General features: G+C 50.0%; 2 protein-coding genes across 4 annotated transcripts; one reads left to right on the top strand and one right to left on the bottom strand.

Annotated features, from left to right (window-relative positions):
• Nucleotides 1-72: 72 nt before the first annotated feature.
• On the bottom strand, nucleotides 73-16,672 carry prpf4 (pre-mRNA splicing tri-snRNP complex factor PRPF4). Its single transcript, XM_081614016.1, has 15 exons — nucleotides 16,535-16,672; nucleotides 12,469-12,647; nucleotides 9,232-9,418; nucleotides 9,043-9,130; nucleotides 8,681-8,760; nucleotides 8,474-8,567; nucleotides 6,237-6,331; nucleotides 6,112-6,170; nucleotides 5,888-6,011; nucleotides 5,725-5,814; nucleotides 5,315-5,437; nucleotides 694-801; nucleotides 494-612; nucleotides 298-404; nucleotides 73-230 (listed from the first exon to the last, which is right to left on the bottom strand). Exons 2-15 carry the CDS (start codon nucleotides 12,638-12,640, stop codon nucleotides 144-146), a joined length of 1,533 nt encoding a protein of 510 aa, XP_081470142.1. The 5' UTR covers nucleotides 12,641-12,647; nucleotides 16,535-16,672; the 3' UTR covers nucleotides 73-143.
• Nucleotides 16,551-22,066, top strand: cdc26 (cell division cycle 26 homolog). Of its 3 annotated transcripts, none has more exons than XM_008402592.3 (3): nucleotides 16,551-16,687; nucleotides 21,674-21,772; nucleotides 21,843-22,066. In XM_008402592.3, the coding sequence occupies exons 2-3, from the start codon at nucleotides 21,692-21,694 to the stop codon at nucleotides 22,044-22,046; spliced, it is 285 nt and encodes a 94-aa protein (XP_008400814.1). In that variant the 5' UTR covers nucleotides 16,551-16,687; nucleotides 21,674-21,691; the 3' UTR covers nucleotides 22,047-22,066. The 3 variants fall into 3 exon arrangements, with proteins under 3 accessions (XP_008400814.1, XP_008400815.1, XP_081470148.1); XM_008402593.3 differs by lacking the exon at nucleotides 16,551-16,687 and adding an exon at nucleotides 17,238-17,450; XM_081614022.1 differs by lacking the exon at nucleotides 16,551-16,687 and adding an exon at nucleotides 17,487-17,510.
• The last annotated feature ends 2,467 nt before the right edge of the window (nucleotides 22,067-24,533 follow it).

Genomic DNA, 24,533 nt, shown 5'->3' with positions numbered 1-24,533 from the left:
GACGCTGAAACACAGACCTCTACGTTTCATTTAGCTCTGGGATCAATAATGATAGATAACAGAACTGATTGATCAGGATTCAAAATCTTTATTAGAAAAAACAAAAAACACAGATGACGTCACTGATGATGTCACTGATGATGTCACTCTGACAGCCAGAGTTTGAAGGTCCGGTCGTAGGAGCAGGTGGCGATCAGCTTGCCGTCAGGTGACACGTCCACGCCCATCACCTGGAAACGCACAACCAATCAGGACTCAGAGCTCAGACGGTCCAGTCAAAGCCCGGGCCGGTCCTACCTTCCCCTCGTGTCCGGCTAGCGTCTTCAGCGGCATCCAGCCCGGGTGGCTCCAAATCTTCGCCGTGTTGTCGTAAGCTCCGGTCACCAGGAAGTGACCGTCTGAGGCTGCAGAGGACGTGAGGTCACAAACGCAGGAAGTGAGGTCAGAGACAGGAAGTGAGCTCAAACTGAAGAGAAATGCTTTAGTTTTTTACGTTGGAATCGGACGGAAGACAGCAGGTTCTGGTGGGCGGGGACTGTGTACAGGCACTTCCTGTTGCGGAGCTCCCACACCTTACAGGTGTTGTCACCACTTCCTGTGGCCAGGTGATGGCTGCAGGAACAACCAGGACAAGATGATGCACCGACTCTCTGATTGGCTGGATTTCTGCTAACTGTGCTGTGATTGGCTGACCCGTTAGGACTGAAGTGAACGCTGTAGATCTCCTTCAGGTGACCCTCCAGGAAAACCACGCAGCGCCCCGTCCTCAGGTCCCACACCCTGCCGAAGGCATCGAGCCCTCTGATTGGACGAGAAACAGGCAGAACTAATGGCTGACAGAGAAGCTGATCAACAATCAGACTCAATGATCATAAAGGAACCTCAGAAACGAAAACGGCGTCAGAACAGAAATCTAATTAGCAGAGACTCACCTGTCAGAATGGAAAAACATAATTAGGTCATTTGTGTTGCTGTGGATTGAACTAAACTTTATTTAACCAACTGTGATTATCGTTTCTTCAAAATCTCATGATGCAGACACTGGGACCACAGCTGCAGAGTGAGACGCAGTGCGGTAGCCATGGAGCTAACGAGCCATGAAGCTAGCCAGGGGGCTAGCCATGGAGCTAACTAGCCATGGAGCTAACTAGCCATGGAGCTAGCTGGCCAGGGAGCTAGCCATGGAGCTAGCCATGGAGCTAACTAGCCATGGAGTTAGCCATGGAGCTAACGAGCCATGGGGCTAACTAGCCATGGAGCTAACAAGCCATGGAGCTAACTAGCCATGGAGCTAACTAGCCATGAAGCTAACTAGCCATGGAGTTAGCCATGGAGCTAACTAGCCATGGAGCTAGCCATGGAGCTAACTAGCCATGGAGTTAGCCATGGAGCTAACGAGCCATGGGGCTAACTAGCCATGGAGCTAGCCATGGAGCTAACAAGCCATGGAGCTAACTAGCCATGAAGCTAACTAGCCATGGAGCTAACTAGCCATGGAGCTAGCCATGGAGCTAACTAGCCATGGAGCTAACTAGCCATGGAGCTAACTAGCCATGGAGCTAGCCATGGAGCTAACGAGCCATGGGGCTAACTAGCCATGGAGCTAACAAGCCATGGAGCTAACTAGCCATGGAGCTAGCCATGGAGCTAACTAGCCATGGAGCTAGCCATGGAGCTAACTAGCCATGGAGCTAACTAGCCATGGAGCTAGCCATGGAGCTAACAAGCCATGGAGCTAACTAGCCATGGAGCTAACTAGCCATGAAGCTAACTAGCCATGGAGCTAACTAGCCATGGAGTTAGCCATGGAGCTAACTAGCCATGGAGCTAGCCATGGAGCTAACTAGCCATGGAGCTAACTAGCCATGGAGCTAGCTGGCCAGGGAGCTAGCCATGGAGCTAGCCATGGAGCTAACTAGCCATGGAGTTAGCCATGGAGCTAACGAGCCATGGGGCTAACTAGCCATGGAGCTAGCCATGGAGCTAACAAGCCATGGAGCTAACTAGCCATGGAGCTAGCTGGCCAGGCAGCTAGCCATGGAGCTAGCCATGAAGCTAACTAGCCATGGAGTTAGCCATGGAGCTAACGAGCCATGGGGCTAACTAGCCATGGACCTAACTAGCCATAGAGCTAACTAGCCATGAAGCTAGCCATGGGGCTAGCCATGGAGCTAACTAGCCATGAAGCTAGCCATGGGGCTAGCCATGGAGCTAACGAGCCATAGATCTAACTAGCCATGAAGCTAGCCATGGAGCTAGCTAGCCATGGAGCTAGCCTTGGACCTAACTAGCCATGGAGCTAACTAGCCATGGACCTAACTAGCCACTGAGCTAACTAGCAACGGAGCTAACTAGCCATGGAGTTAGCCATGGAGCTAACGAGCCATGGGGCTAACTAGCCATGGAGCTAGCTGGCCAGGGAGCTAGCCATGGAGCTAGCCATGGAGCTAACTAGCCATGGAGTTAGCCATGGAGCTAACGAGCCATGGGGCTAACTAGCCATGGAGCTAGCCATGGAGCTAACAAGCCATGGAGCTAACTAGCCATGGAGCTAACTAGCCATGAAGCTAACTAGCCATGGAGCTAACTAGCCATGGAGTTAGCCATGGAGCTAACTAGCCATGGAGCTAGCCATGGAGCTAACTAGCCATGGAGTTAGCCATGGAGCTAACGAGCCATGGGGCTAACTAGCCATGGAGCTAGCCATGGAGCTAACAAGCCATGGAGCTAACTAGCCATGAAGCTAACTAGCCATGGAGCTAACTAGCCATGGAGCTAGCCATGGAGCTAACTAGCCATGGAGCTAACTAGCCATGGAGCTAACTAGCCATGGAGTTAGCCATGGAGCTAACGAGCCATGGGGCTAACTAGCCATGGAGCTAACAAGCCATGGAGCTAACTAGCCATGGAGTTAGCCATGGAGCTAACTAGCCATGGAGCTAGCCATGGAGCTAACTAGCCATGGAGCTAACTAGCCATGGAGCTAACTAGCCATGGAGCTAGCCATGGAGCTAACAAGCCATGGAGCTAACTAGCCATGGAGCTAACTAGCCATGAAGCTAACTAGCCATGGAGCTAACTAGCCATGGAGTTAGCCATGGAGCTAACTAGCCATGGAGCTAGCCATGGAGCTAACTAGCCATGGAGCTAACTAGCCATGGAGCTAGCTGGCCAGGGAGCTAGCCATGGAGCTAGCCATGGAGCTAACTAGCCATGGAGTTAGCCATGGAGCTAACGAGCCATGGGGCTAACTAGCCATGGAGCTAGCCATGGAGCTAACAAGCCATGGAGCTAACTAGCCATGGAGCTAGCTGGCCAGGCAGCTAGCCATGGAGCTAGCCATGAAGCTAACTAGCCATGGAGTTAGCCATGGAGCTAACGAGCCATGGGGCTAACTAGCCATGGACCTAACTAGCCATAGAGCTAACTAGCCATGAAGCTAGCCATGGGGCTAGCCATGGAGCTAACTAGCCATGAAGCTAGCCATGGGGCTAGCCATGGAGCTAACGAGCCATAGATCTAACTAGCCATGAAGCTAGCCATGGAGCTAGCTAGCCATGGAGCTAGCCTTGGACCTAACTAGCCATGGAGCTAACTAGCCATGGACCTAACTAGCCACTGAGCTAACTAGCAACGGAGCTAACTAGCCATGGAGTTAGCCATGGAGCTAACGAGCCATGGGGCTAACTAGCCATGGAGCTAGCTGGCCAGGGAGCTAGCCATGGAGCTAGCCATGGAGCTAACTAGCCATGGAGTTAGCCATGGAGCTAACGAGCCATGGGGCTAACTAGCCATGGAGCTAGCCATGGAGCTAACAAGCCATGGAGCTAACTAGCCATGGAGCTAACTAGCCATGAAGCTAACTAGCCATGGAGCTAACTAGCCATGGAGTTAGCCATGGAGCTAACTAGCCATGGAGCTAGCCATGGAGCTAACTAGCCATGGAGTTAGCCATGGAGCTAACGAGCCATGGGGCTAACTAGCCATGGAGCTAGCCATGGAGCTAACAAGCCATGGAGCTAACTAGCCATGAAGCTAACTAGCCATGGAGCTAACTAGCCATGGAGCTAGCCATGGAGCTAACTAGCCATGGAGCTAACTAGCCATGGAGCTAACTAGCCATGGAGTTAGCCATGGAGCTAACGAGCCATGGGGCTAACTAGCCATGGAGCTAACAAGCCATGGAGCTAACTAGCCATGGAGTTAGCCATGGAGCTAACTAGCCATGGAGCTAGCCATGGAGCTAACTAGCCATGGAGCTAACTAGCCATGGAGCTAACTAGCCATGGAGCTAGCCATGGAGCTAACAAGCCATGGAGCTAACTAGCCATGGAGCTAACTAGCCATGAAGCTAACTAGCCATGGAGCTAACTAGCCATGGAGTTAGCCATGGAGCTAACTAGCCATGGAGCTAGCCATGGAGCTAACTAGCCATGGAGCTAACTAGCCATGGAGCTAGCTGGCCAGGGAGCTAGCCATGGAGCTAGCCATGGAGCTAACTAGCCATGGAGTTAGCCATGGAGCTAACGAGCCATGGGGCTAACTAGCCATGGAGCTAGCCATGGAGCTAACAAGCCATGGAGCTAACTAGCCATGGAGCTAGCTGGCCAGGCAGCTAGCCATGGAGCTAGCCATGAAGCTAACTAGCCATGGAGTTAGCCATGGAGCTAACGAGCCATGGGGCTAACTAGCCATGGACCTAACTAGCCATAGAGCTAACTAGCCATGAAGCTAGCCATGGGGCTAGCCATGGAGCTAACTAGCCATGAAGCTAGCCATGGGGCTAGCCATGGAGCTAACGAGCCATAGATCTAACTAGCCATGAAGCTAGCCATGGAGCTAGCTAGCCATGGAGCTAGCCTTGGACCTAACTAGCCATGGAGCTAACTAGCCATGGACCTAACTAGCCACTGAGCTAACTAGCAACGGAGCTAACTAGCCATGGAGTTAGCCATGGAGCTAACGAGCCATGGGGCTAACTAGCCATGGAGCTAGCCATGGAGCCAACAAGCCATGGAGCTAACTAGCCATGGACCTAACTAGCCATAGAGCTAACTAGCCATGAAGCTAGCCATGGGGCTAGCCATGGAGCTAACTAGCCATCGAGCCAGCTGGCCAGGGAGCTAGCCATGGAGCTAGCCATGAAGCTAACTAGCCATGGAGCTAACTAGCCATGGAGTTAGCCATGGAGCTAGCTCCATGACCAAGTCAGTGCCTCACCAGCTTTGAACCTCAAAGCACGTCGCTGCTAATTCGCGTCACATTACTACACAGTACTACAGAGTACTACACAGTACCACAGAGTACTACAGACCCTGTAGCAGCCAAGGAGCCGTCAGGATGGAAGCCGATGTCATGAACTCCTTTGCTGTGACCTTCCTGGTGGAGAATTTCCTCCTGCAGCTCCAGATCCCAGAGGCGCCAGGAGCGGTCGTAGCTGCACAGAGTACTATAGGTTACTACTGGGTACTATGGGTTACTACAGAGCACTACAGGGTACTATCGGTTACTATGGGTTACTACAGGGTACTACAGAGCACTACAGGGTACTACAGAGCACTACAGGGTACTACAGGGTACTACAGGGTACTACAGAGCACTACAGGGTACTACAGGGTACTACAGAGCACTACAGGGTACTACAGGGTACTACAGGTTACTACATGCCACTGCACAGTGCTGTGGTCCTGGTTCTGGTCCTGGTTCTGGTCCCGGTTCTCTTACCAGGTGGTCCCGAGGAATCTTCCGGACGGATGCCAGGAAACTCGGGAAACCCGATCACCGTGACCCTCGATGTCCGCCACTGGCTCGTCACTATGGTGACCACAGAAACAGATCGTCATTGTTCGTTTCCATAGCAACCAGTCCTCCTCCCGACTCCGCCCACCTCTCCAGGTTCCACAGCTTCACCGTCCCGTCGGCGGCGCAGGACGCCAGGTTGACGTCGGACCGGTCCAGAGAGACGCCGGCCTGCGGGCGGAACGCCACGGCGCCCACGTTGGTGTTGTGTCCTTCAGCCAATCACAGCGAGGCGGGGGAGGGGCAAAAAGAAACCCAGTCAGCATATTTAACTGGACCCGGATAGAAACAGAAGCAGGAGGCTCCGCCCACCTCTCAGGGTCCGGATCAGGGCGCAGTCCGGGACCGACCACAGCTTGCACAGGCCGCTCCTGGAGGCGTTAGCGCGCTAGCATTAGCATCAGAACAACAGCAGCGGTCGGGGGCGGAGCTCTTACCAGGACGCCGTGGCGAGCATCTTGGAGTCCGGACTGAAGTGGCAGAAGCTGATTGGCCGATCGTCTCCAATCTGACTGCAGAAGTTGTTCAGATTCTGAGGAGGAAGAGGAGGAAGAGGAAGAGTTCAGCTGGATTCAACCGGTTTGATCCGGATTCAGCTGGATTCTACTGGGACTGAAGTGGTTCAGGAACCAGATTCCACTGATGTAAACTAACCTGAAACTGGTTTAAACTCGGATTCATTCACATGAATACGGTGTGAACTGGTTTTATACCAGTGAACTGGAGTGAACTGGTTCCAGAACTGGGCTTCGTCGGGTTTGTAGAAAGAAGAACTGAACCAATTAAACTGGATTGAACTAGTCGCTGCATGAATATGGGACCCAACACGGTTCTGGTCGCCCCGTTTCAGACCAGTCCCACGTTTCTGCTCTGGACCCGGTTTGGACCCGCACTGGACCCACTCTACAACCCGCACTGGACCCACTCTACAACCCGCTCTGGACCCACTCTACAACCCGCTCTGGACCCACTCTGGACCCGGTTTGGACCCGCTCTGGACCCACTCTGGACCCGCACTGGACCCACTCTGGACCCGCTCTGGACCCACTCTGGACCCGCTCTGGACCCACTCTGGACCCACTCTGGACCCGCACTGGACCCACTCTGGACCCGCTCTGGACCCACTCTGGACCCGCACTGGACCCTCTCTACAACCCGCTCTGGACCCACTACATGACCCGCTCTGGACCCACTCTGGACCCGCACTGGACCCACTCTGGACCCACTCTGGACCCGCACTGGACCCTCTCTACAACCCGCTCTGGACCCACTACATGACCCGCTCTGGACCCACTCTGGACCCGCACTGGACCCACTCTGGACCCACTCTGGACCCGCACTGGACCCTCTCTACAACCCGCTCTGGACCCACTCTGGACCCACTCTGGACCCGCACTGGACCCACTCTGGACCCGCTCTGGACCCACTCTGGACCCGCACTGGACCCTCTCTACAACCCGCTCTGGACCCACTACATGACCCGCTCTGGACCCACTCTGGACCCGCACTGGACCCACTCTGGACCCACTCTGGACCCGCACTGGACCCTCTCTACAACCCGCTCTGGACCCACTACATGACCCGCTCTGGACCCACTCTGGACCCGGTTTGGACCCGCTCTGGACCCACTCTGGACCCGCTCTGGACCCACTCTGGACCCACTCTGGACCCGCACTGGACCCACTCTGGACCCGCTCTGGACCCACTCTGGACCCGCTCTGGACCCGCACTGGACCCTCTCTACAACCCGCTCTGGACCCACTACATGACCCGCTCTGGACCCACTCTGGACCCGGTTTGGACCCGCTCTGGACCCACTCTGGACCCGCTCTGGACCCACTACATGACCCGCTCTGGACCCACTCTGGACCCGCACTGGACCCGTTCTGGACCCACTCTGGACCCACTCTACAACCCGCTCTGGACCCACTACATGACCCGCTCTGGACCCACTCTGGACCCGCTCTGGACCCACTACATGACCCGCTCTGGACCCACTCTGGACCCGCACTGGACCCGTTCTGGACCCACTCTGGACCCACTCTACAACCCGCTCCATGACCCGCACTGGACCCACTCTGGACCCTCTCTACAACCCGCTCTGGACCCACTACATGACCCGCTCTGGACCCACTCTGGACCCGGTTTGGACCCGCTCTGGACCCACTCTGGACCCGCTCTGGACCCACTACATGACCCGCTCTGGACCCACTCTGGACCCGCACTGGACCCGTTCTGGACCCACTCTACAACCCGCTCCATGACCCGCACTGGACCCGCTCTGGACCCACTCTGGACCCGGTTTGGACCTGCTCTGGACCCACTACATGACCCGCTCTGGACCCACTCTGGACCCGGTTTGGACCCGCACTGGACCCACTACATGACCCGCTCTGGACCCACTCTGGACCCGCACTGGACCCTCTCTACAACCCGCTCTGGACCCACTCTGGACCCGGTTTGGACCCGCTCTGGACCCGCTCTGGACCCACTCTGGACCCGCTCTGGACCCACTACATGACCCGCTCTGGACCCACTCTGGACCCGCACTGGACCCGTTCTGGACCCACTCTACAACCCGCTCCATGACCCGCACTGGACCCACTCTGGACCCGCACTGGACCCGCTCTGTACCCGCTCCATGACCCACTCTGGACCCGTGGTACCAACTCACCCTCAGCGACTTGTGAAGCTCCTGCTGGCGGATCGTCTTTGTCGCCTCGGCAACCTCCTTCAAAGCGCGTGCAGCGTCCAGACGCCTCATCGCCCTGACGGACCAATCACAGCAAGACGTTGTGGATCTCAGCCAATGAGAGGCTGCTTAGGGTTGGTGGATCTGGAGCAGCCATGCAGCTGATTGGTCAGTCTGCTGATGACTCACCGTGGCAGAGAATATCTAGCCAACCAGAGGCGAGCTTCCTTCAGGGAGGCGGGGCCTTCATGGTACCACGTCTGCAGACACTGTGATTGGTGGAGAGAAACAAAGATTTACATTTCACTGGCGATGCTTCACTCGGAGGAGATTTCATTTAACCGAGTTTGAACCGATCGATTGACATGAAGTACACAGTACTACAGAGTAGTTCCCAGTAGTTCCCAGTAGTTCCCAGTAGTTCCCAGCAGTTCCCAGTAGTTCCCAGTAGTTCCCAGTAGTTCCCAGTAGTTCCCAGTAGTTCCCAGTAGTTCCCAGCAGTTCCCAGTAGTTCCCAGTAGTTCCCAGTAGTTCCCAGCAGTTCCCAGTACCTCGTCCCGTGACCTCTTGGCCCGCTCTTCGTCCTTCCTGGATCTCTTCAAGGCGTCTGGACCGACGACAGACAGAACGCTGCGCAGCCTGGGGAGAAAAACAGTCAGTGAGGATTGACTGACTGGCCAACAGTCGGCCGACCGGATAGGAAGGAGCCTCCTGGTTGGCCGTCATTAGGCCCCGCCCACCTCTCTCGGCGGTCGGCCGGCCCCTCTCCGAACAGCGTGATTGGCTCTCCCAGCGCTCGCAGGCCGGCCTTCACCTCGGCGTCGTCGGTGGAGACGGTGATCTGTCGCGCTCGGCGGCGGCGCTCGAACTCGGCCAGCGCTTCCAGCTGGCGCTCGCTGACCCGCTCCTCCATCTCCATGGTCTCTCCTGCAGGGAATCATGGGAAACGGAGTCATCGGCAGTGCTGCCATCTAGTGGTCAGGCTCGATCCAGAACCAGGACCGAGTCGAATCGAATTCTGTGGAACCATTTTCTTCTACCTCATGACCTCACCTCATGACCTCACCTCGTGACCTCACCTCATGACCTCACCTCGTGACCTCACCTCGTGACCTCACCTCATGACCTCACCTCGTGACCTCACCTCGTGACCTCACCTCGTGACCTCACCTCATGACCTCACCTCGTGACCTCACCTCGTGACCTCACCTCATGACCTCACCTCGTGACCTCACCTCGTGACCTCACCTCATGACCTCACCTCGTGACCTCACCTCATGACCTCACCTCGTGACCTCACCTCATGACCTCACCTGATGACCTCACCTCATGACCTCACCTCATGACCTCACCTCATGACCTCACCTCATGACCTCACCTGATGACCTCACCTCATGACCTCACCTCATGACCTCACCTCATGACCTCACCTCATGACCTCACCTCGTGACCTCACATGATGACCTCACCTCGTGACCTCACCTCATGACCTCACCTCATGACCTCACCTCATGACCTCACCTCGTGACCTCACATGATGACCTCACCTCGTGACCTCACCTCATGACCTCACCTCATGACCTCACCTCGTGACCTCACCTCGTGACCTCACATGATGACTCACCTCATGACCTCACCTCATGACCTCACCTGATGACCTCACCTCATGACCTCACCTCGTGACCTCACCTCGTGACCTCACCTCGTGACCTCACCTGATGACCTCACCTCATGACCTCACCTCATGACCTCACCTGATGACCTCACCTCATGACCTCACCTCATGACCTCACCTCATGACCTCACCTCATGACCTCACCTCGTGACCTCACCTCGTGACCTCACCTCATGACCTCACCTCATGACCTCACCTCATGACCTCACCTCATGACCTCACCTGATGACCTCACCTCATGACCTCACCTCATGACCTCACCTCATGACCTCACCTCGTGACCTCACCTCGTGACCTCACCTCGTGACCTCACATGATGACCTCACCTCGTGACCTCACCTCATGACCTCACCTGATGACCTCACCTCGTGACCTCACCTCATGACCTCACCTGATGACCTCACCTCATGACCTCACCTCATGACCTCACCTCGTGACCTCACCTCGTGACCTCACCTCGTGACCTCACATGATGACCTCACCTCGTGACCTCACCTCATGACCTCACCTCATGACCTCACCTCGTGACCTCACCTCGTGACCTCACCTCGTGACCTCACATGATGACCTCACCTCATGACCTCACCTCATGACCTCACCTGATGACCTCACCTCATGACCTCACCTCATGACCTCACCTCATGACCTCACCTCGTGACCTCACCTCGTGACCTCACCTCGTGACCTCACATGATGACCTCACCTCGTGACCTCACCTCATGACCTCACCTCGTGACCTCACCTGATGACCTCACCCGATGACCTCACCTCATGACCTCACCTCATGACCTCACCTCGTGACCTCACCTGATGACCTCACCCGATGACCTCACCTGATGACCTCACCCGATGACCTCACCTCATGACCTCACCTGATGACCTCACCTCATGACCTCACCTGATGACCTCACCTCATGACCTCACCTGATGACCTCACCCGATGACCTCACCTCATGACCTCACCTGATGACCTCACCTCATGACCTCACCTCATGACCTCACCCCATGACCTCACCTCATGACCTCACCTGATGACCTCACCTCATGACCTCACCTGATGACCTCACCCCATGACCTCACCTCATGACCTCACCTGATGACCTCACCTCGTGACCTAATCTCGTGACCTCATCTCGTGACCTCACCTCATGACCTCACCTCATGACCTCACCTCATGACCTCACCTGATGACCTCACCTCATGACCTCACCTCATGACCTCACCTCATGACCTCACCTCATGACCTCACCTCATGACCTCACCTCATGACCTCACCTCATGACCTCACCTCATGACCTCACCTCGTGACCTCACCTCGTGACCTCACCTCGTGACCTCACATGATGACCTCACCTCGTGACCTCACCTCATGACCTCACCTGATGACCTCACCTCGTGACCTCACCTCATGACCTCACCTGATGACCTCACCTCATGACCTCACCTCATGACCTCACCTCGTGACCTCACCTCGTGACCTCACATGATGACCTCACCTCGTGACCTCACCTCATGACCTCACCTCATGACCTCACCTCGTGACCTCACCTCGTGACCTCACCTCGTGACCTCACATGATGACCTCACCTCATGACCTCACCTCATGACCTCACCTGATGACCTCACCTCATGACCTCACCTCATGACCTCACCTCATGACCTCACCTCGTGACCTCACCTCGTGACCTCACCTCGTGACCTCACATGATGACCTCACCTCGTGACCTCACCTCATGACCTCACCTCGTGACCTCACCTGATGACCTCACCCGATGACCTCACCTCATGACCTCACCTCATGACCTCACCTCGTGACCTCACCTGATGACCTCACCCGATGACCTCACCTGATGACCTCACCCGATGACCTCACCTCATGACCTCACCTGATGACCTCACCTCATGACCTCACCTGATGACCTCACCTCATGACCTCACCTGATGACCTCACCTGATGACCTCACCTCATGACCTCACCTGATGACCTCACCTCATGACCTCACCTGATGACCTCACCCGATGACCTCACCTCATGACCTCACCTGATGACCTCACCTCATGACCTCACCCCATGACCTCACCTCATGACCTCACCTGATGACCTCACCTCATGACCTCACCCCATGACCTCACCTCATGACCTCACCTGATGACCTCACCTCGTGACCTAATCTCGTGACCTCATCTCGTGACCTCACCTCATGACCTCACCTCATGACCTCACCTCATGACCTCACCTGATGACCTCACCTGATGACCTCACCTGTCCAGCAGGGAGCAGCACCCCCTGCCTGTGTCTCACCTGATGAGATGTTGATGTTTCCTGCTCTGATTCCGGCCTTCAGCGCATCACTTCCTGTGGTGGCGCTGCTGGCCGTCTCCATGGCGATGCGCTGCCGCTCCTTCTCCTCCAGGCTGCCGTAGAACACGCGGCTCTTCTTCACGGCCGGAGCCGAGTCCTCCTCGTCCGACATTCTGACTCTGCAGGGAGAGAAGAAGAAGAAGTCCTAAGATGGCGGCGAGCAGCTCAGGCATTCAGTTTGGTTCAGTCTGAGGTTTTTCCTCTTAAAGCCTTTTAGTAAAACAATTCTAGAGTATCGCCAGCTGGAGGGCGAGAGGCGGGGTCACCTGGACGGGTCACCTGGACGGGTCACCTGGACGGGTCACCTGTCTGTCACAGGGCAACAGAGACACAACCATCCACACTCTGGGAGGAAGCCGAGTACCCAGAGAACCAGCACCACTGGGACAACATGCAGAAAGACCCGGGTCTGTGCAGCCTCAGCTCAGCTTCTTCATCTCTAATGTCTTCACCGTCTGGGAGTTGGTCTCAGGAAGCCAGCATGTCTGACCGCGACAGCCACCGGTCGGCTCTCTGAGGCATGATGGGCCGTCTGACCCGTCTGGCAAAGAACTGAACTGGGATCAGAAGCTGCAGGGACCTGAATGAACTAAACCCTGGATGAACCCTGATCATCATCATCATCATCATCATCATCTGGTTCGTGTTGCTGCCGTTATTTCCACGTTTAAAGCTGATCTTCTGCAGGTTGTTGGTGTAAAGAGGACGACGCTCATCTGGGCAGCCGCAGATTTGACTCAATGTTTAGATCAAGTAATCAATCAAAGAAAACAGCAATCAGGCTTCGCCCGGCGCCGCCGGTCCAGAGCCTCAGGACCGGGATGGGACCCAGGAAACGCCGCCAGGCGCGAGAGGCCGCCACCGGGGGAGGACAGATCTGGACTTTACTTTTTTTTTTTTTTTTCTCATTTCTGCGGGTTTGAGGTTTTGGAGTTTTGGTTTTGGATTAAAATGGAGAAGCTCCACCAGGGTACGGAACTCTTTTGTGGACAATATTCGCATTAAAAAGGGAACGTTTGGACATTTAACCCTTTGGGTTTCTATACTGACACAAACTGAGTGATTTAAATCTAACATTACTTTTGGTTACTGGTCTATTTATCAGGATAATTATTATTATTTCTTGTGGTTTTTCTGGTCAGATTAAATGGTGTAACATTTTGTACCTGGTGTATTTTGAGTTCAGCTTTAAGGAGAAGCTGGATTTTAAAGCCAATGAGATTCTCTGTGCGATAGGAGAACTTGACGTATCGAGGCTAAAGCCGCCATTGAGGTAAACATCAGAGCCCCAAGCTACAGCTAACCTTCTCAGCGCTGAGGGTCTCCTGTGGAGACCATGAGCGTTACAACAGACGCCGGAACCCGAGCGTGACCCGACGCCACGGGAATCCATCATCGGGATCATTCCTGTCTCCGTGGATCGGCTGCATGATGCGGTCAACACCGTTCACAGACCGGGGGGAAAAGCCGGCGCCGCATCGCCCACCAACCGTCCCAGAGCGGTTGGTGGGCGATGCGGGACCTCCGGACCTCTGAGGTCTGGAGGAAGTTCTGAGGTCTGGAGGAAATCCAAAGATGCTAAAGACGCACATCAGCTTCAAGGACTTTTCTAAGAAGTGAGCTGAGGTCCCTGGTCCAGGAAGCCAGGAGCTGAAGGATCGATGATCGAAGATTGGACTCTGAATAGTTACACCGCTAGCTGCTGTTGGTATTAAAGGGCCATCGCAGTATTTCATACAGCCGTTTGTTCCTGCGTTGGGCCTCGATATAGCCGAACTCCGTCAAGGGTTTTCAAATGTCACGTTAGATCCGTCGTGTTGATGCGATTGGACGTGAGTCACCACCGAGGCCATTTTCCCCTTGAACACGGAAACGTCCCCGTTCACCCGGCGTTAAACTTCCAACCCCAGGAGGAAAGAGGAGACCAGCTGCCCAGGCAGGCAGCGAATGAGAAGCAGCTCATCGGTTTGGTCCCCGATCGTACACTTCTTCACGGAAATCAGCTGATTCTGATCGGTGGCCGATCGATCGGCACACCTCTAACACTCAAGTTGGGTCAGTTTGCTGACAGTAAAACTATTTTTCTAACTTTTAGACATCGCGCTAAAATCCATCTTAATAAATATGAACTTCTGCTGATCCATTAGAGTCTGAAGTTTGATATCTGGGAATATCGACCTGAAAAACTGGCAGAGGAGGAAAATATTGGAAGATGATTGATTGATCTCTAGAGATCAGAGGGTTTATCCATTTATTCTGCTTCATCTTTCAGTTCATCTGGAGGAACAAAAGTTTTTAAAGATTATTAAAGGCTGGAATTAGAGGCCCTGATTGGTCCATTTACTATAAACCGTCTTCAGACCCATCTGTCTGTCAGTGTGGCTTCACACCCTGAAGTCATATTTAATAAACTTGGTGGCTTGGATTTCCTGCTAAAATGTGATTTTGAATGATCTGATATTTATCTACAATTTGACCTCATTGTGAAATAACAGATCAATATTGGTCAATAGAAAATAAATGTTTAAAACGGACTGGTGAGAGAGAGAAAGGTATGGTATTGACTTAATGATAGATTATAGGTTGATCCATTTAATCTGAATCTATTCCATGTCATTTCTAGCGTCACTTCATCCTGAGCCAAACTGGAACCAGAATAATGTTCAGTCCTGGTTCAGTCAAACCCAAATGGTGAGAGAAACGGCAGCAGAGACCCTCCATGTGGTCCCGCTGCTCCTCAGGTTAAAGCCACTGGCTCCTCTCAGGTCTCCACATGGACCCGGTTCAGTCAGGTCCACTGCAGAGGGCAGGAGTTCTGCTCCTTGTTGGATTTAATTCAAACATCTGTGTAAAGGCCAGTGTCTCCACTTTTCCTTGGTTTGAAATCTTGCTCTGGTTTTACTGTTTTTCTAGCATGTTGTGTTTTTTCCTGTTGTGATCATTGGATGCTGCTGTTTAATATTAATAAAAATAAATGAAGCAGCGGGTTACCGCGGCAACCAGACCAACCAGGCGGTCGGAACCAGAGGCTGGATCTGCAGTTCGGACCCAGACAGCAGCGGTTGGGGTCAAAGTTCAGGTTTTAGTCCTGTGAAGTGAAGCATCACCAACATTTAACCTGTTAATGAGCCTCTGGATAAAACCACATTCAGACATGAAGCTGAAGTTGGTTTCAGCTTCATGTCTGAAACCAACTTCATGAGGCGATTCCACCTCATTTTTCACTACATTCTGCATCTGTAATCTACAACACCTGGACTCTTCACACCTGGACTGGATCATTTTGCTCTAATAGGAGATTATTTTAATCCATATTTGGGATTTGTTAAACCTTTACATGATTAGTGAAACTTCAGTAAAGTTGACTATTCACACTTGTTCCATGCAGTTTGTTTCAGATTCAGTTCTAATTCAAAACCAAAATGTCAAACATGGTTTTGGGATTTGTTGAAAATAATCTGGTTATGGTTTAAAGAGTCTACATGTTGTAGTTTGGAGCAGTTAGATAAAAATCAACCTTTATTCACGTTTCACAAATCAGAAAAAGGTTTCACAAATCCCAAACATGGTTATAAATATTCTGCTACTAAAGCAGGATAATCCAGTCCAGGTTGGAAGAGTTTAGGTGTTGCAGTTTTTAAACTAGAGTCGATTAAAGATGCGGAAGGCAGTGGAAAATTAGGTGGAATCGCCCTTTAGCCATGTCCGAATCGGAAACCAACTTCAGCTTCTTATTTCAGCCTGAAAGAGGAAATTCAGACCCAGTAGAACCAGCAACGGGTTTATTATTGGAACATTATCGGGGTTTGAACGTTATTTGGTACATTTATCTACAGAAACCACCACCAGGTGCTACTAGCGCGAAACTTGAATCTCCTGAGTTTAATGCCGTTTCCACGCGGTGAGCTCCGCACAGCGCGCATGCGCACACAGCAGTCGGTTTCCCGTTATTGTGCCGACGGAGCGCTAGTTTTAGTTCTTTAGTCTGTTTAAGAGTTTAACTCACCGCTAAAGAAGATCGCAGCCGAAACGTCTCTGAAATCTTGACCCGGATGTAGAAACAGCTTCCGGGTCAGAACTACTTCTTCCGGTGTGTCTGTCTGTGGAAGCAGCTCGTCTGTCAGATTGACCAGGTGACGGCAACGCGCGGAGTCTGCAGGTAAAACTCCACGACCCTCTGAGGTCACCTGGAAACCAGCTTAACCAGCTTAACCAGCTTAACCAGTTTAACCAGTTTAACCAGATAAACCAGTTTAACCAGTTTAACCAGATAAACCAGTTTAACCAGCGGTAAAGTCCGCGGTGCTTTCAGCGAACTGGACTCTGTAGGAAATCGGAGCTAAGCTGCCCGCAGCTTTGCCTGATCAGAACACCGCAAACAAATCAGTGGTACTGCAGGTTGTTGGTTCCGACTGGACCGCAGGTCGTTGGTTCCGACTGGACCGCAGGTCGTTGGTTCCGACTGGACCGCAGGTCGTTGGTTCCGACTGGACTGCAGGTCGTTGGTCGTTGGTTCCGACTGGACTGCAGGTTGTTGGTTCCGACTGGACTGCAGGTCGTTGGTTCCGACTGGACTGCAGGTTGTTGGTTCCGACTGGACTGCAGGTTGTTGGTTCCGACTGGACTGCAGGTCGTTGGTCGTTGGTTCCGACTGGACTGCAGGTTGTTGGTCGTTGGTTCCGACTGGACTGCAGGTTGTTGGTTCCGACTGGACTGCAGGTCGTTGGTTCCGACTGGACTGCAGGTTGTTGGTTCCGACTGGACCGCAGGTTGTCTGTTGGTCCCGTCCGGGTCTGTTTGGAGATTAAACAGCGGATGGATCCGATGTTCGTAGTGTAAACGGACACAGAACCGGTTTTCATGGCTCAGATTCCGGTTCCGATCTGAGAAGCTGCAGCTTCGACCAGCTGATCACTTGTTAGGTGTGTAAACATCCCGGTTCCGTCGGTCCGGATCCTCATGATCCACCAGAACAGCAGCAGGTCTGTGACCAGCAGGGGGCGCTGGACGGTCCAGGGTTTCTCATTTAAAACGCAGCGAGTCCTGATCGATCTGATCGATTTGATCGATCTGATTGATCAGATTGATCTGATCGATCTGATTGATCTGTGGTGAAAATGCAGCTGCATTCATCACTTCCTGGATGGACGATAGATAAATATATATTTGTCGATAATTGGTTTGGTAAAGGTCTGCTGCTCACTGTTTGGATGCTGATGGTGACATTATAACATTCAGAGTTTGTGATAAATTTCAATTATATTGGATCCAGACAAAATACAAAAACATCGTTAAAGCGTCAGCTTGTATCTGTGGTCAGACAAGATTGAATGTTTTCTAAGGTTTGTCCTCGTTTATGGACTCTTGATTGAAAATGTTGAGTTTTGTGATGACAAATGCAATAATAAGTTTATAAGAAGCCATTTATCCAGTTATTGTGCTTAAGAGAGAGAATATATACCCTTAGAACAAATTCAAAAGATTAGATCAAAGTATTTATGTTTTCCACTTCCTACCAAAATAAAAGACATGCAATTTAAAATTTTAACCAAAATGTATCAAACTAAAACTTCCTGAGGTTTAAAGTGGATTCTGTGAAAAGAAGATTTAAACCCAGTTTTTCTCGTGGTTCAGACTTTAGACCAAAGATCTTCATCAGTTCATCATCATCATCATGATCCAATTAGCAGATGTGACCATAAAAGATGTTACATCTGGTTTCTTCATCAATTATCACTTCATTAACTGGAATAAATTATGTTTATTAGCTAAATTTCACTTTTCTAAAACCATTCCTAACTTTAGTCAGTGGATGATTTAAACTTGTTTTATAAATCTTTATGTCTAATAAAGTCAAAAAATGCGTTTAAGTTGTGAATTTTGTGAAAAGTTTCATACTTTAATATACTGCCCTGTTGTATGTTTTTATTATTTAGTTTCATTTATGTCTTTATTCATTTCTTTATATCTTTTTCCAGTTGTTGTTTGTTCTGTGATCTTATAATGTTTAATGGCCCAAAGTTGTGAGAAAGATTCAAATGTTAATATTTACTAAATCTACTGCTTCAGTTTTTATAACGGCACTTTGCATATAAACTCCAGAATGTTGATCAGCTTAACAGTAATTAATTACAGTCAATATCTGCCTAGAAAATGAACTTTATCCCCCTAAACACATTTCAGCCTCATTGCTGCCTTAAAGGAGCAGCTGACATGTTTCAGCTCCGTTAATGTTGATGAGGACAGGGCTGGACATCAGCTGGACATCAGCTGGACATCAGCTGGACATCAGCTGGACAGAGCTGGACATCAGCTGGACATCAGCTGGACATCAGCTGGACATCAGCTGGACATCAGCTGGACAGAGCTGGACATCAGCTGGACATCAGCTGGACATCAGCTGGACATCAGCTGGACATCAGCTGGACATCAGCTGGACAGAGCTGGACATCAGCTGGACATCAGCTGGACATCAGTCTGTCACGGTTCAGTAAGAATGACTGGACCCTTTAAAGAGGCTGGTGGTGACATCATGGTTTCTCCCTGTGAACCATGTTACCTCTAAAGAAACATCATCATTGCTCTGCTGAACAACGACCTAACAGGGGAGAGCAGCTGGAAACATTCACCTCAGTCAACAATCTATGGCATCATCAAGAACTTCAAGGAGAGAGATGGTGCCAAAAAGGCTCCATTGGTGCCAAAAAGGCTCCATTGTTGCCAAAAAGGCTCCATTGGTGCCAAAAAGGCTCCATTGGTGCCAAAAAGGCTCCATTGTTGCCAAAAAGGCTCCATTGTTGCCAAAAAGGCTCCATTGTTGCCAAAAAGGCTCCATTGGTGCCAAAAAGGCTCCATGGTTGCCAAAAAGGCTCCATTGGTGCCAAAAAGGCTCCATTGGTGCCAAAAAGGCTCCATTGGTGCCAAAAAGGCTCCATTGTTGCCAAAAAGGCTCCATTGGTGCCAAAAAGGCTCCATGGTTGCCAAAAAGGCTCCATTGGTGCCAAAAAGGCTCCATTGGTGCCAAAAAGGCTCCATTGGTGCCAAAACGCTCCATTGTTGCCAAAAAGGCTCCATTGGTGCCAAAAAGGCTCCATTGGTGCCAAAAAGGCTCCATTGGTGCCAAAAAGGCTCCATTGGTGCCAAAACGCTCCATTGTTGCCAAAAAGGCTCCATGGTTGCCAAAAAGGCTCCATGGTTGCCAAAAAGGCTCCATTGGTGCCAAAAAGGCTCCATTGGTGCCAAAAAGGCTCCATTGGTGCCAAAAAGGCTCCATTGGTGCCAAAAAGGCTCCATTGGTGCCAAAAAGGCTCCATGGTTGCCAAAAAGGCTCCATAGGTGCCAAAACGCTCCATTGTTGCCAAAAAGGCTCCATGGTTGCCAAAAAGGCTCCATGGTTGCCAAAAAGGCTCCATTGGTGCCAAAAAGGTTCCATTGTTGCCAAAAAGGCTCCATTGGTGCCAAAAAGGCTCCATTGGTGCCAAAAAGGCTCCATGGTGCCAAAAAGGCTCCATTGGTGCCAAAACGCTCCATTGTTGCCAAAAAGGCTCCATGGTTGCCAAAAAGGCTCCATGGTTGCCAAAAAGGCTCCATTGGTGCCAAAAAGGTTCCATTGTTGCCAAAAAGGCTCCATGGTTGCCAAAAAGGCTCCATGGTTGCCAAAAAGGCTCCATTGGTGCCAAAAAGGCTCCATTGGTGCCAAAAAGGCTCCATTGGTGCCAAAAAGGCTCCATTGGTGCCAAAAAGGCTCCATGGTTGCCAAAAAGGCTCCATTGGTGCCAAAACGCTCCATTGTTGCCAAAAAGGCTCCATGGTTGCCAAAAAGGCTCCATTGGTGCCAAAAAGGTTCCATTGTTGCCAAAAAGGCTCCATTGGTGCCAAAAAGGCTCCAAGGCGCCCAAGAAAGCCCAGCCAGCACCAGGACCGTCTCTTGAAAGTGTTTCAGCTGCGGGATGGATCGGGCTACCAGCAGTGCAGAGCTTGCTCAGGAATGGCAGCAGCAGGTGTGAGGGCATCTGCACTGTGAGGCGGAGACTCTTGGAGCAAGCAAGGCCTGGTCTCAAGGAGGGCAGCAAAGAAGCCACTTCTCTCCAGGAAAACATCAGGGACAGACTGATACTCTGCAGAAGGTACAGGGAGTGGACTGCTGAGGACTGGGGTGAAGTCATTTTCTCTGATGGATCCTCTTTCCGATTGTTTGGGACATCTGGAAAACAGCTTGTTGGGAGAAGACGAGGTGAGCGCCACCACCAGTCTGGTCTCATGCCAGCTGTACAACATCCTGAAACCATTCATGTTGCTCCTCAGCCCAGGGAGTCGGCTCTCTCACAGTCTGGCCTGAAAACACAGCCATGAATAAAGAATGGTAGCAGAATGTCCTCCGAGAGAGAGAAACGTCTCCCAACCGTCCCAGAGCAGTTTGGTGATGAACAATGCCTTTTCCAGCATGATGGAGCACCTGGCCATAAAGGTGAGAACTAACTGGTTCAGGGAACAAAACAGAGATTTTGGGTCCATGGCCTGGAAACTCCCCAGATCTTAATCCCATTGAAAACTTGTGGTCAATCATCAAGAGACGGTGGACAAACAGAAACCTTCTGACAAAATGCATTGATTGTGGAAGAATGGACGTCCATCAGTCAGGATGTGGTCCAGAAGCTGATGGACAGGGAGAATCGCAGAGGTCCTGAAGAAGAGGAGGGGTCAACACTGCAAATACTGACCATCTGCATTAACTCATTCTGTCAATAAAAGCTTTTATTACTCATGATGGTATTTCTGTATGTGATGAAAACATCCGACACCAGAGGGCAGCAGATCAGGTGAAATATAATATCTGTGTCGTTCCGTAACAAACATGACTGAACATTACGGAACCTTCATGGAGCTGAGTGTTTATACAACAACAAAATAATTACTTAAGATAAGGCCACGCCCACAGAGCACCTGCCTCAGCTGTGACCAGTTAATCTGGAACACCTCCTGATCCTGACCAATCAATGAGCAGCAACTCGTTGATTGGTTCTAGTGGTTGGTCTGCAGAAACCTTCTGGCCTTCCAGGCTTTTCACGTGACATCATTGGGTCATCAGGGTTCAGGACAAACTTATTGATCGTTTATTGATGTCTGATCTAATTGTTCTGTTCAGGGGCCGACTGGAGCGAAGATGCTGCGAAGGAAACCGACCCGATTGGAGCTGAAGATCGACGACACCGAGGAATTCGAGAGCGTTAAAAAGGAGCTGGAGGTCCGGTCAACCCCTGATCTGTTCTGACCCGTCTGCTTCCAGCCGGTCATCATGTCTCTTCTCTCTGCAGGCCAGGAAACGACAGCGAGAGGAGGCGGGGCCAGGAGCTGGAGTGGGCGGGGCTTCTGTCATTGGCGTTGATATGATTGGGGGCGGAGCCTCTGCGTCCTCCACAGCTGCTTCGAGGGCGGAGCTTATCAACGAGCGAATCGGCTACAAGCCGCACCCCAAGCCGGCGACGCTGCCGACCTTATTTGGAAGTTTACAGTTTTAATAAAGTTTGGACAGTTTGAAGAGGCTGTTGGTTTATTTGTTAAGAGATAAAATTAGCCAATAGGAAGCCAGCAGCTTTTAGTTCACTGAAAAACACTGCAGTAAAATAGACCAATCAGAGATGGCGCTGTAGACACCTGCAACATCATCCAGGAAGTGCGATAACTCGGCCTGCCGCTGCATAGAGAAGGACCTCGCTGAGTCAATGTGCAGATGATGCAACCCTACAAAATAAAGAACAAATTCCTCTAGCTTTAAAGGAAATAAAGTTGTTCTCTCAAGCCTCAGGGCTGCAGCTAAACATAAATAAATGAAATTATGAGTATCCATAACTGTATTCCTGTTACAAATGAAACTAAATATTTAGGAATGTGGATTACTAAATGTCAAGCTACTAGTGTAAGAAAACATTTACAAGACAACATTGATAAATGTGGCAAAACCTTAAATAATTGGCTTCAGAGAGATTTGACGTTGTTTGGTAGAACATTATATCCTGCATATTCCTTAGCCGTCCCTCCAATAAAACAGATTAACAGAATAAACTTTAACTTCCTTTGGAAAAACAAACCATTACATCAGAAAAAGAGATTTGTTAAAGGATTATGAGGAAGGTGGTATTAAGGCGTCCATTTTGAAATTATGAATGGGACTTTAAAAATGAGATGGCTTTTAAAAAACGCTGATCTTATTTGGTTTGTTGTTCCATCGTTCGTATTTCAGGAAGTTGGAGGTATTGAGTTGTTATTGAAATGTGATTTTGAATTATCTAAACTCCCCCTAAAAATCTCTGCTTTCCATCAGCAGGTTCTGTTACATGTTGTTTAAACACAACTTTAGCCCCATAATGTGGAACTACAGAGCCATTCTATGTAGAAAATCTATACTCATGAATGACTGGTGGAATAAACAGATCTGGTCAATTATTGGATGGAAATGGTGAAATTCTCAGTTTGGAGGAATTTAACAGAAAATATGGAACTGACTGTTCACTAACAAATCAGAAAGTATTACGTAGCATCTCTGATGTCCTTTTATTGTCAGTTAAGAACAATTTATCTAATTTCTCTATTCCAAGACTCCACAAGATTCAAACTGAGTATGTGGACATTAGAGATAATAAATGCAATAACAAGTTTTTGAACCAGTATTCAATAAATAACATGAACCAGAAAAAACAAAAAGCACAAAATTTAACAAATCATGAGTCAAAATAAGGACAAATTATTTGAAATGTCCAATTCCTCCCAAACATAAAGAACTACATTTTAAAATTATAAATAACATACATCCTTCAAATGAATTCTTAAAAGTGAGATTGAATTTTAATGTAGAGAATTGTGGTTTTTGTACAACTCATTTGGAAACAACTAAACATTTGTTTTATGAATGTAAAGAAGTGTTAAACTTATGGGATCAACTTCCTAACTTTCTGTCTTCTAAGACAATAAATTTGCTTTTGTTTCCTTACAAAACATTCAATTCTGCTTATTCATTAAAGATAAAAATCTGGAATTTTTAGTCAATGTTCTGATTATTGCAACAAAATATTATATCCATAAATGTCGTTATGCAAAATGCTCCCTCTCAATCAATGCTGTTAAAAATGAACTCTCCTTTTTTAGGAGTTGTCTAAAAAAATGCATAATTTAAATGCAGTAAAATTGTTAATGAGATTTTAGTTTGTAGCTCCTAACGTGTTTTTTTTTTTTCTTTCTTGAGCTTTGAAATCAATGTGATTTGTTAACATTAGGAGTTGTGATCTATAATATTTGTTTCCTTTTAAATGTTGAGTTTTTGTCACTGTTATTTTTATATACTAATAAAAAAAGGAGAAAAAAAGAAGGACCTCGCTGCAGCAAACAGGAAGGGGCGGGACGGACCGCCGTCAGTCTCTTACCTTATTTGGAAATGGGACCATTGCACTCCGGAAGTGAAGAGGGCGCTATTTCCTATACTTCCGTTTTTATTTTCTTTTTAAATCTGATATATTTTCACCTTTAGGAAGGAGTTTCAGTCAACATGTATTTGAACTTTTCTCTTTTATTCAGCGCAGCTCAGCTTTTAACTAATTCTGCAGCTTCTGTGTTCTTCTAAATCTGCTCCTTAGTCGCATTCGGTCCTGCTACTGCCTCTAGTGGCGTGGGGAGGCAACACAACTAATAAAATTACGTTACTAAATCAGAATACTGCAAAGTCTGCATTATTTATTACTAATTCTGGCCATAAAAGATAAATCCCCTCAGAAAACACCATATTTTTCATTCTCTTAAGAAAGTAGAGCTAATGACCTAAACAAGACCTGAATGTGGTTCCAGTTTCTGTCAACTTGTTAAAACTGTGGCTAATTTGAAATACCTCAAATCCTGGACAGTCGGCTCAAATCTGCTGAAAACACCGGCTGTATTTTTAAGAACCGTTCTCAGAAACTCTACCTTTCAAGAAGATCTTGGTGACCCAACCTGAGGTTCATGTTGAGTGTTTGAAC

This window comes from Poecilia reticulata, chromosome 12 (assembly GCF_904066995.2).
Source record: "Poecilia reticulata chromosome 12, P_reticulata-male-v2, whole genome shotgun sequence".
In the NCBI taxonomy this organism is placed as follows: domain Eukaryota; kingdom Metazoa; phylum Chordata; class Actinopteri; order Cyprinodontiformes; family Poeciliidae; genus Poecilia; species Poecilia reticulata.
This window is presented reverse-complemented; position numbering and strand designations above follow the sequence as displayed.